This window comes from Triticum aestivum, chromosome 5B (genome assembly GCF_018294505.1).
Source record: "Triticum aestivum cultivar Chinese Spring chromosome 5B, IWGSC CS RefSeq v2.1, whole genome shotgun sequence".
Classification (NCBI taxonomy): domain Eukaryota; kingdom Viridiplantae; phylum Streptophyta; class Magnoliopsida; order Poales; family Poaceae; genus Triticum; species Triticum aestivum.
The window spans coordinates 12,891,053-12,910,085 of record NC_057807.1 but is presented as its reverse complement, the minus strand read 5'-3'; the positions used below and the strand labels follow the sequence as shown (position 1 = coordinate 12,910,085).

General features: G+C 41.0%; 1 protein-coding gene across 1 annotated transcript; it reads left to right on the top strand.

Annotated features, from left to right (window-relative positions):
* Window positions 1-494: 494 nt before the first annotated feature.
* Window positions 495-16,088, top strand: LOC123110120 (PH-interacting protein). Its single transcript, XM_044530565.1, has 24 exons — window positions 495-794; window positions 1,568-1,643; window positions 2,882-3,252; window positions 3,744-3,895; window positions 4,045-4,281; window positions 5,044-5,153; window positions 5,229-5,306; window positions 5,400-5,506; window positions 6,177-6,271; window positions 6,358-6,482; window positions 6,573-6,760; window positions 6,953-7,028; window positions 7,446-7,614; window positions 7,814-7,884; window positions 8,836-8,916; window positions 8,990-9,060; window positions 9,383-9,479; window positions 9,821-9,880; window positions 10,787-10,841; window positions 10,931-11,331; window positions 11,421-13,094; window positions 13,335-13,907; window positions 13,994-14,052; window positions 15,580-16,088. Exons 3-24 carry the CDS (start codon window positions 2,885-2,887, stop codon window positions 15,773-15,775), a joined length of 5,043 nt encoding a protein of 1,680 aa, XP_044386500.1. The 5' UTR covers window positions 495-794; window positions 1,568-1,643; window positions 2,882-2,884; the 3' UTR covers window positions 15,776-16,088.
* Window positions 16,089-19,033: the final 2,945 nt, after the last annotated feature.

Here is a 19,033-nt window from a genome sequence, read left to right as displayed (position 1 = left end):
TCAATTAGAAGTAGTCCACATCCCTACCTCCTCCCCGCCCGCGTCAGCCAAGCGTGACCGCCTCCAGCCAGACCCGCCGCCCCTTCAATACCAGGGCCTCTCGCCGCCGTGTAAGGGGGCGACAATTGCTGCCCCGCGGGTAGGGCGTAAGGGGACGACTGCTTTCGTCGCCGTGCTTCACCTCTGCTCCCCATTTGCCGACACGACCGTGAGTCACCGAACTCCTCCTCGCTCAACGCCACCCCTGACATCGCTTCACCGTCGCCCCAAACGCGCGCCATGGTCGGTCCACGCCCTAAAGCACACAACACCGCCCCTCCCGAGGCATTTCGACACCGCCTTCTATGAAGCCGCCGGCATCTCCTCTGCGCGGGAGGTACGAAGAGAACCTCAGGGATAATAGTGCTTGTGAATCAAATACGAGAACGGATACGTGTAAACCTTGACACGGCCACGTATATCGCGTAAGAAAAGAAGAGAGAAGGTCACACGCCCGAGCCCGTTTCCGTTTCCTAAATTGCAGCCTATTTCCGACCTTTTATTTTTTTTGCAGCCCTATTCCCTCGAGCGAGCCTCGAACCACCAGAGTCCTCACCGAGCGCGACAGCTAGGGTTCCTGGCCGGTCCTCCGCCGCGGCCGAACCTCCGCTGCCCCGCCGCCGGTACAGGATCCCAGCGGCGCCTCCCTCCGTCGAGCAGCCGCTACTACCACCGGCGCCTCCCTACCGGGAGCGGCCGCTCCCGCCCGGCGACGCCGCCGCCCGGGGCCACGCCGGCGACCGGTCCGTAGGCAGGTAGCCACCCCTCCTTCTTTCTTCCCCCCCTCTTCCGTCACCCCCTCCCTCCCTCCTCCTGCATCCTCTGTTTGTTCAATTTCGCCCCCTGATTTTTGTATTGGACGAGTACTTGCTGTAGATTTGATAATTGTGAGAATATACCGATGATTATCTCTTGATGAGTACTTGCTACATGATTTTTCCGGTGAATGTTCAGGTAAATTCACATGTGAAACGATTTTGCCTGATAGATGTTTGTGATAATGCTCGTAGGGGCAAATGCTTACAAATTGTAGTTTGAATTGTTTTTTCATATGAGCAAATGTTTTGGTTTAAACATGTCAGCAGTGAAACACGCGATGACTGACGATATATGAGAAGGAAAAATGTTAAGTTGTTTTATCTGCACTGCCTTGGCCTGAAAAATCAAAGCTTTGCAGTAGAATGCGATTTGAGAGAGCAGGAGCTTTGTCTTGGTTATACTGGCTGAAATGGGTTAACACATTAGTACTAGCAGTATGGTTGGCATAATAGATGTCCCAAATATTGTTTATGATTGGAGATATGGTGGTACTGTTACGCTGTGTTGTTTTTGTATTTTAACAGTCAGACCTGAAATATTACCGTTTAAAGTGACTGTTTCTCCTTTTTCGTGCTAGCTGATTGATCTTCGGGTTGCACCTTCCGTGTTATGCCGTGATAGATGTACAACTAACTAATGATTTGATTTGCTGCTCCATATTCATTTTATACTCACTAAAAGTCTAATTCTATCCCTTTGGAACTTGTAGTTGGAACAGGGCATCAACGTTGTCAATTGGAGGGGCTTGGAGCTGCTTCGGCATCTACAGTAGAGCAAACTAGAAGGTAATCTGCTGTTCCTAGCTTCTTATACATATATTCTTTTGTGAAGTAAAAAAAAATAGTAAAACGTATCCCTGTATTGGCACTTCTCCAAAGCGAATTTACGTAGCCATATCAGCCCGATGCTGATACACGTATACATATCAGTGCATTCTAGTATGTCTGTTTGCTTAAAGAAAAGGCTGATTATTCAAGTATAATGTGATGGCTGATTAGAACATTCTACTGTGTCCAAGTTCCACATTGTAATTTTGTAGGCTTGGTAATATTTTGTACATCTCTCATATGCGTTGTGTGCTTGCTTCACACTAACATCAGGTAACTCTGAGCCATACTTGCATGTAAAAGTTGAAATTCTTGTGCAAACAATAGCTGGATTATTAATGAAGCTATCAAAAATTTAGACCCCTCCTCTCAACAAACACAGCTTGCATGTAGCACTGCTCAATTCCCTAAACAGTATCATCTCTTTTCAACAATAAATAGAAATATCGCCAAGACATGCAAATGGTAAAGTGGTACTCCCTCCATCCCATAATATAAGAACGTTTTTCAAGCTAACATAGTTTGAAAAACATTCTTATATTATGGGACGGAGGGAGTATATTACAACTGAAGTTTTATGCTGTATGGAGGGAGTATATTACAACTGAAGTTTTATGCTGTATACTTCTAAACTGAAATGTATAGTGGAACTATTTGGATATACTCCTTTCAACCTTGGTCAAAATGGTTATATTTGCCACACATCATTGTGCATGCATCTACGGTTGTGAAGAGCTATTCCTCAGACGGGGCTTTTGTGCAGTGGGGTAACATGTACCACAAACTGGTCGTTCCCCAGTTCTGTAAACTGCAGTTAACTGATGTCACCTCACTAGAAAATTTGTTTCCTAGTTCAACCTAAAATCTATTCATTTTCTCCATGTCTCATGATCTGCAGCTTGCTTCCGTTCAACCTAAAATCTATTCATTTTCTCCATGTCTCATGATCTGCAGCTTGCTTCCGTTCCCTGAATTACTTTTACTGTTAGTGTCTTTATATGTGTGCTCCGCAATATATATTCTCCACCATTACTATTGAGGAAGTATAATTTTCTGCACCTTCCGTGTCCATTCAACATTGGACTTCTCTACTTGTGTTTTACATCTTTGGCTGTTTGTTTCTTGAGCTCGTCCAGAACTCAATTCCTTCTCACCAATATTATTTTTTAATTATGTTTTATTGCTTCCAACTCCAGGTTATGTTTGCAGACATAGATTTTAGAAAGCACCAACCTTCTGGTAATGCAACCTCTACTAGTATGGTGCCACTGGATGTTCCAAGTCAGGCACCTGAGAAGATTAATTCTCTGAATCAAGTGATTTCAGCAGATGTACCATGCGAGGCTCCTGTTGACTTTGATATGAGAGAACTTTACTTTCTCATTGCGCACTTCTTATCACATGGTCCATTAAAGCGGACTGCTGGAGAACTTTGCAGTGAACTCCAGGAGCATCAGCTGCTTCCTAGAAGATATCATGCTTGGTATTCGCGTGGTGGTTTCCATAGTGGCGAAGAAAATGATGACGGTGTATCACTCCCTTTGGATTACCTCAAGTTAGTTGAGAGGTAGAAAATACATCACTATTTTTTTGGTCAGCTTGCATCTAGTATTATTCATTATTTATCCTTGCTACTAAACATTTTTGAAAGGGATGAACTTAGTAGATTCTGCAAGTAATGAAGAACTGGAGATGCTTCCGTGTTGTTTGAATTCTTTAGGAAAGAACTGGAAAATAGTTTAATACATATCCAGTATATAATGGTGATATATCGATTTGTTTTCTCTTGTGGAGCACAAGTTTCCTCCAGCTTTTTTCGAACTTATTAACAATGACTCTCAGTCAGTATTTTTTGTGCGACTAATCTAGAACTGATGAAACACATGATTCTGAATTGTAATCATTGTTTGGTAAAGGCCAGCCATATAATAATTAGCATAAAACAGATTATTACAATTACCAGAACAATTAACTTCTTACCTGCCTTTTCTTTCTTTCTTAATGATCACATGCAATTGAGGTTTTTGCATACTAAGGTCTATGTTTCTTATTTTGTAGATATCCCCACATTGGTAAAGACCACTTGGTAAAGCTTTTAAAGCAACTGATGGTTAGTTCCTGCCACCCAGAGAGCTTGATTGGATCTGTGTCTCCAAATGCTGCTGATGTTCCAACCCTTCTTGGCTCCAACTCATTCTCCCTTATTGCATGTATGTACATTATGTTCTTCTAGGCTATAAAGTTGTATCCCCCCCCCCCCCCCCCCCTCCAAAAAAATTGGAAGTTTGGATAGGTTGTTTTATGTTCAGTAAAATTTTGTGCTGTTACTTCTGTACTGATGCAATTTTGGATCCTTCAGCTAATAGGGGCCGGCAAGAAAAGGAAAATCGCGGGTTGCCGACGTATCTCCGTTGGCCACATATACAAGCTGATCAAGTTCATGGTTTAAGTTTAAGAGAGATTGGTGGCTTCACTAAGAATCATCGAGCTCCATCTGTCCGTGCATCATGCTATGCCATTGCGAAGCCATCTACCCTTGTTGAAAAGATGCAAATTATAAAGAAATTGAGGGGACATCAAAACGCTGTGTATTGTGGTCAGTTGAATTTCCTCGTTTACTGAATTTAGTCATGTTCAAGTAAATTATTCTAATACTGGCAAAACTTCTTTGCACACCACTTGGACAACATTTACTGAAACACAACCATTTTTTGGCTCAGGGACACTGTGAATACACTCTGGCCATCACAGCAATAGTTTTTTGAATAGCCAATTTTGCCCTCATAAACTTACTGAGCCTACATGTGTTGGTGCCAGCTCGCATGCCAAACAAACACACTGTGCATGAGTCCTCTAGTTGTATCTATGATAGAGGGCACTCAAAAGTGGGCTAAGTTTGATGCCAACTGCCAAGAGCAAGAATGATTTTTTACCCTTCTTTACAATACCACAATTTTGTGGCGTCTGTGAGCTGAATCATTATTATATGGTGTGTTCAGCAACTGCCATCCAAGTAAATTGTCCAGGGCCTAATTTTCCCTTTAATATTTGGAGTTCTGTCCATATGCCAGTCAATTCTCTTAATGCCATCTATACCAGTACATGCTTTGTCCTAACTGAATGCCAAGCCTATTTAATATTATGGGAAGTTCTTACAGTGGATTTATGTTTGAGGGGTTACTCAATAAATGCCCATTTTCTGTTTCTAAAGACCGTATTGTTCTCCATACTACATCACCAACAGAGGCAGCTGCTGCTTCCTTGTCCTAGTAGTTTTGCTCAAATAATTGTAGTTATCAATCTGTATATTTCCCTTTAAAACGCTGTAATGTTTCTCACACCATTCCTGTTTCCGCAGCTACTTTTGATCGCACAGGGCGTTTTGTTATTACTGGTTCTGATGATCGCCTTGTTAAAATTTGGGCAATGGAAACTGCATTTTGTCTGGCTAGCTGCCGAGGTCATGAAGTAAGTTTGCTTATTGCAATGCAACATTTTAAATATTCACAACCTTTCACTAAATTACACCATTTCCAAATTAAGGGTGATATTACTGACCTCGCGGTGAGTTCCAATAATGCCGTGGTAGCATCTTCAGCCAATGATTTCGTTATTAGAGTGGTAAGATAAGATTGCTAATTTCTGTACTTCCTAATAAGTCATGACATCGTTCTTTCTTCCATTTATGTTTAATGAACGTGGTCACTAATGCAGTGGCGTATACCTGATGGCATGCCGATCTCAGTGTTGAAGGGGCATACAGGGGTTGTAACTGCTATTGCATTTAGCCCAAGGCCAGGTGCTGCTTTCCAGCTATTGTCGTGAGTGTTTCTTTTTTCTCCTCATTTTCCTGATAGTATAGTTATTTAGTCTTTACAGCTATTTCATTCATGATTGTACATATTAGCTGGATGGCAACAGCTGTACAGATGGAAAAAAGAACCTGGCAGTATGCCCTGTCTAATCTGCATTAATTTTACTGAAGCAAATGCTTGTTTGCATGGAGTTTAAAGCTTGGTTTGTCAAAATTAGAAGAAATGAGTCAATCCTGGAAAGCATATTTGATGCATTGCTCATTTTCATTCTACCTACATTCTTACTCAGAGCAACTATAGTTACTAAACTTGTAAGTTATATCACTGCTTCCACCATATAAAAAAGGGCAGCCCGGTGCACGTAGCTCCCGCTTGCGCAGGGTCCGGGGAAGGGTCCGCTCCCGCTTCCACCATATGAATAAAAGAAATGGCACGCTGGTGTTCTTTCATGTGCTATGTTGCACATGGTAGACATTGCATTGTGCTGTACTTTCCATATCCTGTTTAATTGCACATACATATTATCAGGCGTATGGAAAAGATTTTTTTATGTTCTTTTGATAACACCTCACCATTGGTCCGCTGTCTGTACATTTACATTTGTTATATATATGGTTCTTCTGGCCTATTTTAAGTTCTTTGCTCTCCCTAACTTGGCACATATATTGAGGAACAGATCATCAGATGATGGGACATGCAGGATTTGGGATGCCCGATATTCTCAACAACCTCCACGAATATATACACCAAAACCTCCAGATGCTGCCCCTGGTTAGTTTTCATTGAATCATTTCTATTGTGTTTGCATGTGTAATGCCTACATTTTATTTATTCCAACCGCACGGTGTTGATGTCAGGGAAGGGTGGTGATGCATCTTCCAGTGCTGTTCAAGTTCAACCAATAAATCACCAAATCTTATGTTGTGCATTTAATGCCAATGGAACTGTGTTTGTTACTGGCAGCTCAGACACTTTCGCAAGGGTGTGTTTTCTTTTATCTACTGCACCTGTGAACTTCTGATTTTACTACCAAAAGGTGAATTGCCCTTTTCATCGCCAGTGTTGATTTCAGGTGTGGAATGCTTGCAAGAGTAGTTCTGAGGAAAATGACCAGCCGAATCATGAGATGGATGTATTATCGGGCCATGAAAATGATGTAAACTATGTGCAGTTTAGTGGGTGTGTGGTATCTAGATCCTTTTCATGTGAAGGCAGTCACACCACTAAGGAAGAAAATAATCTTAAACTAAGAAATTCATGGTCAGTAATTTTTGTAGTCATGGAATAGTCATTCACTTGTTTTTATGTAATCCTTCAGTTTATTCACCTCTTGTCTTACATGCTCTTAGGGGTTTCTGTAGTTTCATTCAGTTGTTTTCTTCTCTTGTCCAACTGGTGGTTATTGTTGGCTTCAGCATTTCTAAATCATCCTATTTTGTCTCCTTTTGCCAGGTTCACACATAATATTGTTACTTGCTCCCGTGATGGCAGTGCAATTATATGGGTTCCACGATCTCGGAGATCGCATGTAAGCAAATGGGACCTAAAACTCTACGGTTTTGTACTTTTACTCCTGATCACCATTGTTCCAGTCCATTGTGTGTATGGCTTATTTGCATCACTGCCCATTCCGGACGCTACTACACTAATATATGCATTACCTCCTGAATAGCGCCCATATATTTTCTGATACATTGTATATTTCCCCATCGTGTCACATATCAAATAACTAGACACTTTATAATAAGACCTGGTATAAAAGCAACTTGCTGCAGTGGCCAGCTTAATCATGTGCCCTATAGTTAATGTAGGTTTTCTGCCTGGTCAGTTGGATTAGTGTGTGTAAGGTAGAAATTTAGCTGGTAGTTGGTGTTATAGTGTTACCTTATAGCTCCATTCCATTCGATATAATGTTATGCATAACTTGTTCCCTGCACCAAACCAGGGAAAGATTGGACGCTGGACACGCGCTTACCATCTCAAGGTTCCTCCACCTCCAATGGCTCCTCAACTAATTCGTGGTGGTCCACGACAAAGACATCAGCCAACTCCTCGTGGTGTCAATATGATTGTCTGGAGTTTGGATAACCGATTTGTGCTTGCTGCTATCATGGGTATCCTTATTCGACTTTGTATATTTTTCATTATGATCATGCTGATATTTACCCTTTCTTTATTCCAGTGTTTGCGTGTATTGCCATTTGTGGCTCCTAGTATTCCTAGTGTGCGAAACTGAGTTTTGTTACATAGTTTATATTTTATTGTTCTCATTTGTATCCACCCCGATCCTTAAGTATGTCTTACGTTCTGCAGACTGCAGAATTTGTGTTTGGAATGCTTCTGATGGGAGCCTAGTACACTCACTGATTGGCCACAAGGAATCTGTAAGCATGCACCATTCAGTTTATGCATTAATATTACTTTTGGTTAATGACCTGCATAGCATGTTTACTAGTATTTCATGCATGGTACTTTTCGTCAGTTAGGTGCATATATGTGATACGTGTGAATTTTATTGCTTGCAATTCTTAACTGGCACGCTATTCATCACTACTTAATGAAAACATAATGAATCGACTCGGTGTGTTCCCTTAGTAAGTACTCCTTCTGTTCGTAGATGTAAGACGTTTTTGCAGTTCGTTAAAAACGTCTTACATTCAGGAACAGAGGGACTATATGCTGGCAAGGGGCATGGGTTAAAGATGGTAAAATGTAAATGGAACTGAAAAACTAGGAGATTGTGGTTTTGGAGGCGTTAAACTTTTTTCTGAAGAATATGAAACTGCAAATTGCATTATAAATTATTGCCACTTTGCGATTGAAGCATTAATTCATTTTCTTAGTTCTTTTGGTTTTTAGTTTTTTTATGTGCTAGGGTTTCCGTTTAGTAGCTGTAATAATATTGCCCTTAAACCAAACATTGTTTCATTTTATATTTGATCAGCGCATTTCGCATCCGTTTTGTTGTCCATTTGTGACACTAACTTCTGAACCGTTTGTGCTTTGGCTGCCAAGACTGTTTCACATTAAGAACCTTCTTCTTATGATGCTATAATTCTTTGTCCTACGTCATTGTCAACCTTGGTTTTTAAAACGAACATTTTAGGTCTAGAAATGGATTTTTTTTGGTGTAGCACCATCAAAGTTGCATGACTTCCATGTACATTTCTATTTTTTGCATGGCTTAATGGATCTAGCACCTGCACCTTTGTTTGGTTGCAAGTTGCAACGTTGTGGTTCCATTCCCTTTCATAATTTATCTACATTTTTTTATTCAACCTCTTTTATTTAAAAGGTTCATAATGAAACGCTCTTATGAATTTCATTATCGACAGACATTTGTTCTTGATGTGCATCCGTTCAACCCTCGCATAGCAATGAGTGCTGGGTATGATGGAATGACAATCATCTGGGATGTAAGTTCCTAACGAGATCTCTGTAATCTTAATCACTATTTCAATCCTGAAAATATGTTATTTCTTTATCCAGATATGGGAAGGAAAACCTGTACAGATCTATGAAACCGGTCATTTTAAGCTAGTTGATGGCAAGTTCTCTCCGTAAGTGTCACTGTCGAACTTCTTTATATTCTCAACAAATTGAACCTTTTGTTTTGGCCCTTTTACAAGCGTTCATTCTTAACTATTCCTTAATGCGTAACCATTCAGCTAGTAATTTATAAAACATAGAGAAGAATGAAGAAAAACACCAGAGAAAAATCAACTGAATTGAGTTATTTCTGTGTGGGGTTGGGATGTTAACATAGAAGGAAGCATCATTTCCATGCCAAATTAAAATTTGCACCGTTGATCAATTACCATAGATTGCTGAATTTATTTTATGTGTTGTGTTGTCTTGATGTGTCGCTGGATGGACATTTAGGGATGGAACATCACTTATCCTCACCGATGAGATTGGCCAAATATTCTTTATTGGTACAGGGCAGGGTGAGTCCCAGAAGGATGCGAAATATGATCAGGTACGCAGACTGTTACTGATCAAGTTATTGGGGAGAATGCCTAGTGCAGACCAATGTTGGTTGCAATCATGCAAACTGTCATTATCTCAGTGCTCATGTGAACAGTTGGATGAGGCACAAACAGATTCAATATTTTAATTCAGTTTAATCATTCACAGAATTATTCATCATGTGGCGCTTTAATCCCCTAAACTTAGTCCACCAAAAGCTCATTCAGCAGTTCACACTGATAGTTTGCATGACTGTACCCAGATATGTTTGCATTGGATATGCCCCCTGTTTAGGGAAATATCCCACCTTTTATTCAATCATTGACGCTCATCATTCATCTTTTGCAATAGTTCTTTCTTGGAGACTATCGACCACTTACTCAAGATACAAATGGAAATGTTATTGATCAGGTTCGTCTGAAGATATGAATCATCTGTTCTTTTCTTTGCGTTAACTAATTTAGTTGTTTTGTTTCTCTAAAATTTATGATATTTTGTTCAGTTTGTGAAACTAACTCGCATCAGAGTAATCTATCATGTATACAGTTTCCAAGATCTGTTTCTAAAATAGAAATTTTCATTTTGTTATGTTCTGAAGATCAGATAGAAACATGGAGTTTTCATTGGGTGTTGCTTTCAAGAAAACTCCTAGACTTGTGTTTGTCATAGTATATGCTTAATCTTATGTCAGATGATTTGGGTTCCTTGCTATTTGTTAGCCTCCTTGTGACTGCCAACTATACTTCTGAAGTGTTGCTGTCTCGGTAGCTAAGCAATGTGGATTATAAAAAGGAGTGTGCACTGCTGCTGATTGGCTGAAAGTTTCACTTTGATGGCAATCTTAAAAGCATTCAACACTGAAGTTCTGTTATTGCCTACTACAGTATGCTCTTATTATAAGTAAAATGTATCCCGCACCATATCTGATCACCTCACTTGATGTGTTTTCCAATTAGCTGTAATATTTAATATGTTCCATACATCAATGATCTTGTGGGGCTACAGCTAGCATCTCATCAGGAGTAATACAAAGGGTTTGATGTACTGTCTGTAACTGGTCTCTTTTTAGTATTGGTGGTGCTTATCCGGAACAACCAAAAAGCAAACATCACAGTAGTAAGGAATGTTGAAACATGATAAAACACATAACTCAAGATTCCAGAAGCTACTAGACACCCATTTGAGCTGTTTTTTTTTTATAAAAAGGACATTGGTCCCTTGTCATACGTGCCCGTGTGAAACTATATTTTTCTCTGTTCACAAAGTGCATCATGAGCTACCAGGTTTTCTTTACACTGTTTTTCTTAAATGTGCCAGGAGACACAGCTCCCACCTTATAGGAGAAATATTCAAGACCTTTTGTGTGACTCGGGTATCTAACTACTCTACTTTCTATCCTCTGCATATTTTAGTGATTTTACTGGGTTGCACATGCTTATAATTGTTATTTGCTAATTGCAGGTATGATGCCATACCCAGAGCCTTTTCAGAGCATGTACCAGAAACGGCGATTAGGTACCATGGGTATTGAGTGGCGGCCTCCCTCTGTAGATTTTGCTGTTGGCCCCACGTACAATGCAACCACTGGTGAATACCAGATCATCCCAGTCATTGATCCAGAAAGATGGGAGCCACTTCCAGAGATACCAGACTTCTTTGAGCTTGAACCTGAAATTGAAGTTATCTCTGATGATACTGATTCCGAGTACAACGGCATGGATGACAAGTCTAGTGAAGGAGAACAGGAGAATTTGAGTGGTGATTCCTCTGGTGCTTCATACTCAAGTGCAGAGATTGATGGGAATAACCTTAGCGATAGTGCTAATCGTCGCAGATCTAGAAGAAAGAAGAAAAAATTGAAGGTAAGAGGCAACAATCAAAGACCATTCCACCTTCCTTTATGCTGCATTCCAACCTTTTGACTTGTTTTCCTTTATTACACCTTCTGCAGGCTGATCTTGTGACTTCATCTGGTCGGCGAGTTAAGAAGAGGAATTTGGATGAGCATGATGCTGCTACTGTGTCAAGGCCACACAGAGCTAGGAAGTCTAAGAATGGTCGCTCTAGTAAAAGGAAAAGGTCACCTAAATCTAGGGGATTGCGACCTCAAAGACGCGCTGCTCGCCATGCACTCAGTTTTTTAACAAAGATGGGAGCTTCAACAGATGAGGATGAAGAGGACTCGGAGAGTCTCTCAGACAGTGAATTGAACACGGAAAGCATTGAAGCTGAGCCGTCAGCATGGTATAGCCGGCCAAAACTTGGTAGAGAGAGTAACCAATATGATTCAGAAGATGTTACACAACCTTCTCATTTCACTGAAACTCGGGGGAGTTCTGGAAATAGCAGAAAACTGGTCCTGAGGATACCACGCCGTGATTTAAAAGTTGAATTTCCATCAGCTGTATCAGTCACGGGGGGCGGACATGGATCAGTTGAGCCGGAACTAGCTTTTGAGCCTGGAAGTTCCTCTGTTTGCATGGCTGAACCACCAGCAGATGGAGGTCAAAGCACGATCTCTGGTCTACATGATGTTTCTTCTGTTTATAGTAACAGCACAATCAAGTGGGGTGAGGTTAAGCAGCGATCTTCAAAGCGTTGCAAGTTTGGTGACTCTTCCGCTGGAGACATGTGGCCCTCTTCAAATAATGCAGTTTCACAGGATGGTGGCAAGTCTGGTGTTCAGAAGACACCTCATGAATATGGTAACGCCATGCAACAAACGGTTGAGCAGACTGTACAAAAGAGTGAACGTGCAATTTGTCTGGATAGTATCCATGAAAATCACGATACTGATGTTTATAGTGAAGATAATTTACTTGGTGAAGAAAGGACAACTAATAACAATAATACTCATGTAGAGGAAGTAAACAACAAAGAATGCAACCAACAGTCCCACAGTACTTCTCAGTCTACTATTAAACTGAAGTTAGTCAGGTCAAGAGGCATTCCGGATGCAAAAGGTTCACCGGACAAATCAAAGACTACTGCAGTAGGGAGTGACGTGAACTCTGAGTGTGATAAAGTTCCCATGGAGCATGATGAGGATCCTACCACCAATCAACATATAAGCAGTGACTTCCCTAGTGCGTCTAGAGATTTCCAGGAATGCACAGATAAAAGCACTGGTTTTCATGATTCAAGGAAGTTCCATTCTGAATCTGGAAAGACGATTGCTGTGTACCAAAGGTCAAAGTTAAGTAAGCACAAGAAAAAATTGGATTCAGATTCTGGCAATGGAGATAGTACCTCCGTCTCCAATGATGATGGTGGGTATCAACCTTCAGAGTACAGTCCTGTTGCACCTGGTACTGGTAATTTGCGAAGAAGCACAAGGAGGTCATGTGCATACACTGATGGTGGAGCGAGGAATGCTATCTCTCATGTGAAAAATTCTTCCCATGAAGCATCAACTAGTGGGAGACAAATTGGTGCAGACGTGCATGAGTGGGGTTCACCATCAAAGACTGCTGGTTTAAGGTCTACTAGGAACAGAGTTCCTGATACACATTCATTGGCAGAAAAGCCTCAAGTATCCTCGAATTGTTGGTTGATGTTGTTGGAGCATGAAGATATTTACCGTTATATTCCTCAACATGGTGATGAGGTTATGTACTTGCGACAGGTAATGTTATTTTCTGTTTTATTCTGTGATGGGGATGACTTCGGTGCAAATAACTTTTAGCTGCAAAAAAAAAGTTTTCCCGCTTGTTCTCACTTCTACCCACCCCAGCTGAAACGTAACTGGTTGAATTTTTTTGGGGGCGGGTGGGTGCATTGTCAATTTAATGCCATTGTGACTCCGAAAATAGTATCTATGAAGTTATTCTTATCATACTATTTTGTGATTGCTTTTTTTTTTCAGGGCCATGAAGAATATCTTAATGGAATGCGATTATCGGATAGTTGCCCATGGAATCGGATCAAAGGCCTTAAAGCTGTAGAGCTTTGCAAAATTCAGGATCTTTGTTATACAACTTATAAAGGGTCTGGTGAAAGCTGCTGTAAATTAACACTTAAATTCATTGACGACACTTCAAGCGGATTTAACAGAGAGTTTGTAATCACATTGCCTGAGCTGATTGGCTTCCCCGATTTTCTGGTGGAAAGAACACGGTTTGAAGCTGCTGTTGCGCAGAACTGGACTATCAGAGATAAGTGCAGAATTTGGTGGGCGAATGATGAGGGAGGAGGAAGTTGGTGGGAGGGACGTGTGTTGGCAATAAGACCTAAGTCACCTGATTTTCCTGAGAGTCCATGGGATAAATATGCCATACAATACAAGAATGATGGTTCAGATCATCTGCATAGCCCCTGGGAGCTCCATGATGCTGATAGCCCATTGGTTCCATGGAAACACCCACATATTGATTCCAGTATTAGGAATAAATTGTTATCAGCAGTGACCAGTTTACAGAACAAGTCTCGCAGAAACCAGGTAAAGTTAAATTCTATATATTTGTGCACTCTTTGATTACTGTTGTTGTTGTTGACTCTCTATGGTATTTCTTTACGGATTTTCAGGATTACTATGGTGTCCTGAAGTTGGATGCTGTTGCAGGAAAATCAGAGTTCATAAACAGGTAACTCGTGCACAAATATTTGCATTTTTTTTATTTAGCAACACAAGTGAGTGTGAAATAATCATCACTAGGTATAGAATTGATGGAAATTGATGGATAACAGATTTCTCATATACATATTATGAAATCACATTATTTTGAACGGGTTAACATAATGCCTATATTTGTGTGATTTTTCCCAACTAAAGGTTTGTGGAACTCTACAATGACAAAGCCTGTCGGTCCCAAACAAGTTGGGGTAAGCTAGAGTTGAAACCCATAAGATATTGAAACCAAGTCATGGTTCTGGCACGTGGATAGCTAACTTTCACTCACCCCTGTCCATGTGGCTAGTTCCTTGGTGATACTTCAGTCCTTCAGATTTCTCTTTACGAACTCTTCCCATGTCAAGTTCGGTATACCCCGACCTCTCTTGACATTATCAGCACGCTTTAGCCGTCCGCTATGCACCAGAGCTTCTGGAGGCCTGCGCTGAATAAGCCCAAACCAACTCAGACAATGTTGGACAAGCTTCTCTTCAATCGGTGCTACCCTAACTCTATCTCATCATTCTGGACCCGGCCTTCATCGTATGGACAAGCCTCTCTTCATCTCAGATGTTGTTGGACAAACTTCTCTTCGTCGTATGACTCATCAGCTTAATTTCACGGTACTTAGTACTCCCTCCGTTCCTAAATATAGGTCTTTCTAAAGATTTCAACAAGTGACTACATACGGAGCAAAATGAGTGAATGTACACTCTAAAATATGTCTATATACATCCGTATGTGGTAGTCCATTTAAAATCTCTAAAAAGACTTATATTTAGGAACGGAGGGAGTACAACTTTGAACATCCCCTTGTTTTTGAAGATTGGTACTAATATACTCCGTCTCCATTCTTCAGGCATCTTGTTTGACCGAAAAATGAGGTTGAAAAGTTTAATTTATGGAACACGAAGCGTAGTTTTTTTAATGATTATTTTAGATGTCGTTTTTTAGGAAATGTGCGCAAACACTTTTACAAACTACCTTCTATGGTTGGCGTATCTCGTAGTGTGCATAAAACTTAGAGTTGCTAATTAACATTCTGTTATCAAAGTAGAATAAATGCCGTTTTGACATGAGAAGATGCTGTCTGTGCTTGTACAAGGCCTCATTTTCCATTTCAATTACGAGGCGTAGTTGTTAGAATACAATGGATGTTTCTTCAGACAAAATTTAACCGATGCTTCTTTTTTTATGTTGTGTGTTGCATTAAATTGTTTTGTTATTTACTCCTTTCCATCCATATGCTAGTAGGATGAGTATCTAGAATATTAAAAGGCCCTGTATAAGTATAAATAAATGTTTATTTCAAGGTTTTGATAGTGTGCCTGTCCTTGCAAAATACTATAGAAGTAGCTTTTTTTCAGACCTGGTGCCTCCTTGCCTGAGCAATGTTGGTTTGGAAAATTATTTCCTACGGAGTATATATGGTGCTTTTTATCGATGAATGATGAAGTAACATCCATCTAAAGATAGATATTTTTGTGTGCAACAATTGTAGGTTTCCTGTCCAGTTCTCCATGGAGGTGATCAGGACAAGACTGCAAAATGGTTACTACAGAAGCGTGGAGGCTGTCCAACATGATGCCTCTGTGATGCTCGCCAACGCCGAGTCTTACTTCTCAAAGAGCGCGGACATGACCAAGAAGCTTCTCAGGCTATCCGAGTGGGTGGAAGACAACATCCTGTCACTTTAGGGGAAGGTGGCCTTCTTCCTTGTTCTTGTTGATTGATTGAGAAGATTGACATCTGAAGCAAGCATAGTTTTGTTAGAGGAATGCGCCAAAGTAAAGTAGTAGTTCGCCGGTTGGGAGGAGATAGAGATTTCATCTTTACTGACAGCTGTCGACCATAGTTCCGAAAGAAAAAACGAAATTAGAAAGAGGAGATGATAGCGTTGTGAAATCTGTCGGGAAATGCTCTAGCAGATCATTGGATTTGTATAGACTATTGTGCGTCATCGGACGATCAATAAAAACACAAGGCAAATAATCGGTTGGGCAGGCGTTTAAATAACTAAAGTAGTGATCTAAACGCTCTTATAGGGAGTACATCACAAAATGACAAACTTGACAAGGCTGCATGGCTATACGCTCTGAACACCATGAAAGGGCCCACAAACAAGTGGTCACCAATAACAGAGGCCTCAGCTACTAGAACCTGGGGGGATGAACATGGTCAGCCTCAGTTAGCCAATTAGGAAAACATAAGCTGGTCCGTAAAACAGGAAATATGGATGCCTAATACATCGTCAGTACAGACTGCAGTCAGAACAATTGTGAAACAATAAAATACATTGTACACGGGGATGAAAGGCAGCCTTCTAATCAAGTTACTGTAGTTAGCAATGCACTTTTTTTTTCTAATATAGCTTGGCAATGAAAATATTAAAGCCTTGCATAACAAGTGTGCGAAACCTTCAGAATGTCAATCGTCTACGAATTTTATGGCCGAATAACAACAATGAATCTTAAGTACACGTTCATATCTAGAGATGACAGAAATACTTTGTATCAAAATATAAGACATTTTTGCAGTTCAATTTGAAGTGCAAAGACGGCTTATATTTTGGTACGGAATGGGTATATATTACAAACACATCAGCATGGGATTCATGTTCCGAGCGATGTTTTGTTGTTTTGTTAATTTGCACTCATGACTTCACTCGACAAACACAGCAGCAAGGGAAGGTAGTTTCTGAAACCTACATATGAGTTGTGAGCAACAACTCTTTGAGAGTTCGACCAGGGACTGAACACGTCCAACAATCCTAAGTCATGAATGAGATGTAATGGATGAACTACAGATGAACACGAAGAACTACCCAGGTTCAGGCCACCTTCTTGGTGTAATACCCTACTCCTGCTTTGTTTTGTATTGCAATGATAAAGAACTACAATGTGTCTGTTACAAGGTGAAAAGATCGACCCCACCCGAGCCTTCGGTCCCTTCTATTTATAGTGTCGAGGGAGGCCTTACCGGAGGTTCTGATTGGCCAAATATACATGGAGTAGGCTAGTATAGCCTGTACCATGGTGGTATGGTCGCACATGGCATACTTGTACGTGTCATGATGACGTCCTCCCCGGGGCAGCGTGTTACCCCCCGGATACTTACCTGCCTTCTTCGGTACACGTCGGACGACAGGTGGTACCACCACTGTAGTGGTGTAAGCAATAGGTGAATCTCACTGTAGTCGACGTGGATGCCTTGGTCCGCACGGATCCTCCTGGAGCCCATGCACAAGGGCTAGTCATTCACCCTTCCCCCCCTTCCTGGCGTAGGCAGTAGTGTCCCTTGGTATGGGCCATTGCACCACCTCCGAAGTCAAGACCCGCTTCTCCTGAATGGGCAAGCGAGGTGTCAACAGACTACAGTCTACAGTCATCAGAGACAATTGGGAAACAATAGAATACATTGTACACGAGGATGAAAGGCAGCCTTCTAATCAAGTTACTGTAGTTAACAATGCATTTTTTTAATATAGCCTGGCAATGAAAATATTAAAGCCTTGGCATAACAAGTGTGTGAAACCTTTAGAATATCAATCGTGACTATTTTTATGGCCAAATAACAAAAATGAATCTGAAGTACACATTCATATCTGAGAGATGAAAGAAATACTATTTCTGTATTAAAATATAAGACGTTCTTGCAGTTCAATTTGAAGTAGTAAAGAAATACTACCTCTGTATCAAAATATAAGACATTTTTGCAGTTTAATTTGAAGTAGTAAAGAAATGTCACTTCTCTGCTACTCCTCGATGAAAGAAATACTACCTCTGTGATACGGGACACCACGGAAATGATCTTTCACAGTGCCAAAGAACTCACAAGGACCAGCAACTATCTCTCTGAAATGGCAAAGAACAAGTGGAAAGACTCTCAAATATATTGTAGCAGATAACTAGCTTGGTGAAAGGATCGAGAAGAGGTGTCTAGAGGGGGGTGATTAGACCCTCAACAAATAAAGGTGACAGTTTTCAAGTTTTTCAAGTTGAGGTGGTAGATTAACACAATTTTAAGCATACACAATACAATTCAAGCAAGCATGCAAAGAGTATATGAGCAGCGTAAAGTAAAGCATGCAACTTGCAAGAAAGTAAAGGAATGAGATTGGAGTGTGCAAACGCAATTGGAGACACGGAGATTTTTGGCGTGGTTCCGATATGTGGTGCTATCGTACATCCACGTTGGTGGAGACTTCAACCCACGAAGGGTAACATTTGCGCGAGTCCATGGAGGGCTCCACCCACGAAGGGTCAACTAAGAAGCAACCTTGTCTATCCCACCATGGCCATCGCCCACGAAGGACTTGCCTCACTAGGGTAGATCTTCACGAAGTAGACGATCTTCTTGCCCTTACAAACTTCTTGGTTCAACTCCACAATCTTGGCAGAGGCTCCCAAGTGACACCTAACCAATCTAAGAGACACCACTCTCCAAAAGGTAATAGATGGTGTGTTGATGATGAACTCCTTGCTCTTGTGGTTCAAATGATAGTCTCCCCAACACTCAACTCTCTCTCACATATTTGGCTATGGTGGAAAGATGATTTGAGTGGAAAGCAACTTGGGGAAGGCTAGAGATCAAGATTCTTGTGGTTGGAATGGAATATCTTGGTCTCAACACATGAGTAGGTGGTTCTCTCTCAGAAAAAGAATGCTGGAAGTGTAAGCACGTTCTGATGGCTCTCCTCTCGAATGAAGAATGGGTGGAGGGGTATATATAGCCTCCACACAAAATCTAGCCGTTACACACAGATTCCCAAACTCGGTGGGACCGAATGGTAAAACTCGGTCAGACCGATTCGGGTCAAAATGTGAACGTTAGAGTTTTCAGTGGGACCAACAAGGTCAACTTGATGGGACCGATGTGCAGTGGTTAGGGTAAAACCTCAACTCGGTTTGACCGATTACTCAAACTCGGTGGGACCGATTTTGGTAACAAGCAAA